This window comes from Notolepis coatsorum, assembly GCF_963971535.1.
Source record: "Notolepis coatsorum genome assembly, chromosome: 1".
Classification (NCBI taxonomy): domain Eukaryota; kingdom Metazoa; phylum Chordata; class Actinopteri; order Aulopiformes; family Paralepididae; genus Notolepis; species Notolepis coatsorum.
Genome location: NC_140165.1, coordinates 306,936,397 through 306,943,005, shown reverse-complemented (window position 1 = coordinate 306,943,005; position 6,609 = coordinate 306,936,397). Strand labels below are relative to the sequence as shown.

The 6,609-nt window shown below is 48.8% G+C and overlaps 1 protein-coding gene across 1 annotated transcript in view; it reads right to left on the bottom strand.

The window, feature by feature from the left end:
• Positions 1-1,158: 1,158 nt before the first annotated feature.
• Positions 1,159-6,609, bottom strand: part of LOC311225697 (1-phosphatidylinositol 4,5-bisphosphate phosphodiesterase eta-1-like) — a gene marked incomplete at both ends in the record, with an annotated part of 154,140 nt that continues 148,689 nt past the window's right edge. Inside the window, 2 exons of the mRNA XM_084311094.1 lie at positions 1,159-3,971; positions 5,136-5,538. Coding sequence (XP_084167220.1) covers positions 1,159-3,971; positions 5,136-5,538 — 3,216 coding nt within the window. The remainder of the gene's footprint in view (positions 3,972-5,135; positions 5,539-6,609) is intronic.

Below are 6,609 nucleotides of genomic sequence, written 5' to 3'. Positions count from 1 at the left end.
TGCAGTTTTGTTCTAAAACCCTCGCCTTCCTCAACCTCTTCCTGTACAGTCGTCTCTCTATCCAAGCGTCTCCTTCTGTCCTGTATTACAAAATTAAATAACCGGTCCCAACAAGAGGTCGTTTTTGCAGTCTGTATCAAAGTAATTACAAAAATAAAAGCATTTTTTTTTTTACTAATTAAAATATGCAGTAGTGTTTCAAAACCTTTAGAATTCATAGAGGAGGGCAATGGGTCCAAGCAAGCAAGTCTATGTACTGTATTGCACCCAATGCAAGCAGGCCTAAGTCCTCTATTGAATCCAATGCAACTACTTATTCTGTGCAAAGGTAGTAGGGCACTGAAACATCTAAAGATCGGTGCATAGTCATGCTTGACTTGACGTAACATGCGAAAACCTAAACATACAAGTACAGTTTGGTTCTCAAACAAAAATTCATTTTAGATTAAAAACAAATGTGCAGGATATTTACAAACGACACAAATATAGAAAGTACCACTAAAAAGAGAAGGAAGACTTGATCAAATAAGATCTCTGATAATATAGATCCCATCCTTTAGAAGTGGCTGTTTTGATAATACTACACATTCAAAAGATGCAAAGACTGAGACATTTCCCTTCTGCTTAGAACACATTTCCTCTTGTTCTTTTTTTTTTGCTTCATAGTAAATGTAGATACTTTGGACAGGAAGTTACATCACAGGAACAAACAGAACAATAACTTGTACAATCAGTGTAGGAAGTCGTTTCAGAGGAAAACAAAGTTTCCAAGTACATTTACACATTGAGCAGAACATAGACAATACACTGTCAGACTAAGAAGTGGGATTCGATTCATTCAGTATTGTATATCGAGTATCCCACACAGGAAGTACATGCTTTCAGATCCAACCATATATTAAATGTAATTCCCCGGTTACTGTATATTCTACAGAGGAGATATTTTCTAGATACATCCCAGAATGAGATATATTTTCATCATCATAAGGGAGACCTACTGTAACTGTAAAGGCGCACATGGGAGCCAACGCTGCTAATTATATCACTTATCTCTCTCATCTCCTGGCTTCTGGTGTAATTGCACTTTCTCAAGAATCACTTAAATTAAATCCATCATCTTATTCTGGGAGGGGGGTGGGGCGTACCCAAGAAGAAGAGCTACAGCCGGAGCAGGAAGTAGACCTCAGGCTCTGAAGGCGGGCAGGAGGAGTCTGCAGGCAGAAGTGAATCGTCGGCATAGTAGTGATCTCCACATTGGTCCCCGTATCCATAGCGCAACGACGTACACGCTCCCTCGGGAAGCCCCCTGTCCTCCAGCTGACCCAGGTAGCCTGCTATGTAAGAACCGGTGGAATGTCTGTTGGCCGGAGGGTTATGCGACGCCGGTTTATTCCGCAGCACCACCCCGCCGACACCGGAGGGACCACCGTTGACCGCCGACCCTGTCCGGGGCTTCAGAGCCTCCTGCTGCCTCTCCCGGGCGCGGTTGTTGATGTGACGCACGCGGCTCTGGCTGCGCGAGGACAGGCGTCGGGAGAGGGGTGGCGGGGAGTCGTCGTCGTCGTCGACATTGCCGGGAAGTGAGGGCGCTATTCTTTGGGGCTGTGACTGTCGTGACGGCAGGGGTTTGGGTACGTGAGGCAGCTGGGGCGAGTGGGGCCCGTCTCGGTCACTGTCGTCCCCTTCCAGACTAACCAGCTTGCGTAGCTGCTCTGTGAGCGGGTCAGTAGACGGAGGACAGTGTGTCAGACCCCCGTGGCCGCCCACCTTCCTACGCCCCCTCATACTGGGAGTAATGAAACTGCGACTGATAATGTGGTATTTACTCTGGAAGTTACACATTATGTCCTCGGAGGTCAGGTCTCCTAGGGACTTGGACTTGCAGGGGCTGGGGGCCTGGGAGGCTGTAAGGCTGGACTGAGGAAGAGCTGGAACAGGGCGTAAATAAGTTTGAGTTTGAGACTGAGATTGTTGTCTGTTGTTCCGCTGCATCGGGGGCTGTGTTTGGGTGTATGATGGTGCCTGGCTTTGGTTCTGTGGCTGTGTGTAATGAAAAGCAGAGGCTATGGATGCAGGGGTGACACAGTCATAGTCCAGTTGGCTGTAGACCACATCACTGTCAGAGGTAGGGGAATACAGGATTCTGTCTCTGGAGGGACTCAGAGGACCAGGGAGACACTCGGAGGAGGAGCCATTCTGGAAGCATCCTGCACCCTTCATCGCCATCCGTTCCTCCCCCTCCTGGCGGCATCGGTATTGGGCTTGTCTGCCGTCGTGGCTTCTCTGTTGAGTGGAGGACCTGCTAAAGTCTCTGTCTCTGTCACAGGTCTCTGGTTTGTTCTGGGGAGTGGGGTAGCTGTTCTGAGGGAGTGGACTGGGGTTGGAGGTTCTGGAGTTGAGGGAGGGTCTGTGAAAGGGCGAAGCCTGGGAGCCGGATGGGAGTTGTTGCTGGTGGTGACGGGGCAGCTGATACGAAGGTTGGCTGAGTTGGAAAGAACACTGTTGTGGACGTTGCAGATGAGACTCGTGCGTCGAGTGCCGATGCTGGGGAGTGTAGTAGCGCGGCGAAGGCAGATTCTGGTGCGAGTAGCCGGGAGTGCACTCGTTCTTTTGGTAAACGGCGTGGCGTTTCGTCGGGCTTGCGGGTCGTCCTCCCCCCCACGTGCTGCTGCCGCCGTGCCGCGGCGAGGTCAACGCCGTCTCCAGTGGATCCTCGTCCACGTTTATCTCCACCTCCATCAGACTGCTTCTCGCAGAGTCTTGACAAAACAGGAAACGGTCGGACGGGCTTACGTAACTCGTCGACGTCCGCCAATCCGGTTCCGACGCGAGCCCCGGTGGGTCGTACACCTCCTCATACACACTCTCCTCTGCCTCTCCGACCTCCGCACTATTACATTGTTGCAATCGGGTATCCACCCACCCCGCGGCGTCCTCTTTGCCCGAACCCTGGGACACCTTCATTGGGGAGGAGCCAAGGCTGGTTGAAGGGGTGCTCCCCATGGAGTCTGCCTGGAGACGGACGGTCTGTTCCTTCAGGTTATACACTGAGGTGGGTGACAACACCTCCTCGTCCAGAATGGTGTAAACGTCCTCTTGCTCAGCCGTCTCTGGGCTGGAGAAGAGAGGTGGTGGATGTCCTGCCTGTGGGGACTTTAGAGCCACCTTGTGGGGACTCAGAGGGCCATTCGTTGTGCCCGTTTGGTTAGGTGTCCTGGTGGTCTTGAGAGGAGACAAGATATCGAGCAATGTCCGTTGTGGGGAGATTAGGTTTTTGGTATCTTGGAATTGGGCGACAGACTTGAAGTTTGACTTGTTATTAGGGGTGCTAGACTTTCGGGGCGAGGCATGCGAAGGGACACGAGGAACATTTAGATCCGTTTTCCCGTCGCCGTTAGATAGCACGGGGTCATCCTGGTCAACGGTGCAATCAAACTGGCCAATCAGAGCAGAGATAGAGCCACAGGTGTCATTCTCGTTGCCTAGAGAAACGGCGTCGATGAGTCTGGAGATGGCACTGTCCTGTAAGGAGCAAGGGCTCTTCGGATAAGAACGGCTCCCATTGGCCGGGGAGAGAGGTGCCTCAGAGAAGGGGGCGGAAGATGAGGAAGAGGAGATCGACGGTGCAACGGTGTATGTTGTACTGTTCGATGATGTATCTGGCTTATTCGGTCTCCTCTGGTGGTTTTCAGAAGGTGAGCTGAAACAGTTCATATGTGTCGCCGTGGAGATGACGTCCGTTTCTGTTCCTCCATCGACGCCGTCCTGAGATCGGTCTTTGGAGAAGCCGTCGACACTTCTCGCTTCTCCTCCACCAATGACCAGATAGGCGGTCTCCTCCAAACGCTCAGACTCTATGTTTCTATTGGTGTGTTTCTTGGAAGGGGAGGAGACCCTGGGCTCGAGGGAAGCTGATGATTCGATGAGGAGGTCCACGGAGGCGGACCTGTGTCGGTCAAAGGGGCAGGTTCCTGTGGGCACAGGAAAATAAAAAACAAACAAAGTTACCAAACGTAGCCACAGACTCTACCATCAATGTAGTACACCAAGCCAACCAACAACTAACCGACACATTCAATCCAGCCAACACAAGCCAATAGCAAATACACAGACGAATGGGATGTACCAAGTACAACTGTGAAGGGGGGGGGGGATGAGGCTGTGCAGGAGACGGAAGTAAACATCCATATTGTGAACATCAATTTAGGAAAGAAATGGTCAAAATGGGATCAATTTCGGTCATAATGGGATCAAATCACACAGCGATATTGGTTCTCAGAGCGCTTAGGTACACGACACATCGGGTGTGGACGCAATACCGGTATGTTTTTTTTGGAATGAGGCAACCTTGGTACAATAGGTGTTTTAGATTACCTGCAGCGATATCCTAGTCAGTTCTCTACTATAAAGAAGCACAGCAGAGTGAAGAGGGGACAGAAAAAGCAAGTTAAAGGATTAAGGAGGAATAGTCTGCAGCCTCAATCAAGTCACATGGCAGTGATGCTAACCAGTGTTAGCTTTCTGGAAGGACACGTGAGTACAAATGACAAGTGACAAAAGTTGACGATTTTACAGTCTAAGCACAAGATCTTTCAGGACAAAACCTAAACACGGGCATTTCAAGTCAAAACATAAGCAGCAACGTTGACATAGAATTTCACTTTAGGATTAGAAGACATTAGAAGACACTTTGGGGCCTGTTGCTCCGAAATACCATTTAGTGAACATTGAAATCAAAACGCTGGTTGGTTGGTTTGTTGTGTTAGTGATAGTGATAGTGGTAGACCAATATATGGGTTTGTAAAAGGCCAATACCGATAATGTTGTATTGCTGCTGCCGATCACAGATATTTTGTGCAGATATTCAATATCTTTAAATATTTATGCCAGAACATTTTTATTTATTTATTTTTTTAAATGTGAAGGATACATTACTGCCTCTTTTTACAAAATAATTATTGGGCAATTAAATTAATAGATAATTGCTATAATTTGGTGCAATACAGTATGCATCCGCTTTCCTGGTTAGGTTAGCATGATATGGTTGGTATCATTGATTCCTCATAGATAGAGTTTTTAAATGACTTGCACAGCAGCTTTTTGAGAAGAAGTCGCCATAGGTCCAGAGTACCCACCGATGGCAGTGTCTGCGCCCAGGTCGTGTTGCTCCTGGGCCGGGGAACAGAGGGACAACTGCCCCTGCAGCAGCTTGTCCAGGGGCATGGAGATAGGCCTGTGGACGAGAGGCGCTCGGGGCAGGTTACGTCTCTCCACCTCTCCTCCTCCTCCTCCTCCTCTCCCACCCGTCCCCTCCCCTCCGGCCCCCGCCACACCACTGTTCTTCCGGTCCGAGATGGACGCCAGAGACTCGGCCAGGGCCATCTTGGTCTTCTTGCGGCCCTTGGCGGGCGCGCTGGCCGTGCGTCGCAGGAGGTGGTCGCTGATGGAGCGCTTCCTCAGGGCGGGGCCGCTGTTGGTGTCCACAGAGGACTTGGACGAGCGGTTGAACAGACCCCTGATGCCTCGCAGCTGATGACCCTGATGGTGGGAGGAGGAGGAGGAGGAAGGGAGGAGGAAAAAAAAAAAATCAGTTTGGTTTGGTAACGTGACAGTAACTGTAACAGTAAAAGAGGCGGGGAATCAATGTGTGCTTCTGAAACAACACATTTTCGTCCAAGATGGACGCCAGGAGGGAGACGGCCGGTTCACACAACGATAGCACTCTGTCTTCACACGTAGCTGGTTAACACAGGGCTGCCCTAGACCTGTTCACACACAGGGGCCGAGGGCCACAACTGGTGGTGGGCCGCAGACCATAAAGAATCCAAATGGACATGGATTATTTAGAAATGTAATAAAAAGCCTAAAAACTGCACCTTTGGTTTGACATGATCCAAATGCTTGTGCCTTGCAATGAGCCATTTCTCTCAAAATAACTTCAGAGGAAAACTCCAACATTTTGGGAAATTAGCTTATTTGCCATTTACCCTGGAGGTAGACAAGAAGATACATACCTTTTTTCTTCTCTGTGCATGCAGTAGGAGTAGGAAGACGTTTGGAACTAGGCTTCCAGTGACTGACGCTAAGCTAGGCTAACAGTGTGTGTCTCCTACTGCATGCACAGAGAAGAAAAAGGGTATGTATCTTCTTGTCTAACTCCAGGGTAGATGCCAAATAAGGTAATTTCCCAAAATGTTGGAGTTTTCCTTTAAGTCTTCTTAGAAATAACTTCCTTCTACTTCTTAGAAGAATTTAGTAAGAAACTTGCTATATTCAATCATAATACAATCAAATGCAGGATACTTTCCTATAGACTTTGGGCAACCCTGGGTTAATGAGACAAAGGGACACTTTTCTTGAACTTAGAGTAATAGCAAAGCCTTGTTAATGACAACAGCTTACCCATAGATGGCGCCATTACCTACCAAGTCACCACAATGAAAACAACCTGCATGACGCTATTGTTGGTTATGTGTGCATGCATGTTTGTTTTGCTAGTAAATAACACTAAGTATCACATATTTACCAATGATGAAACAAAATAAGGCCAACAGAATGAATGGCACACAGCCCTTCAATAGAAAACATCACAAAGTAATGGTCAAGCAA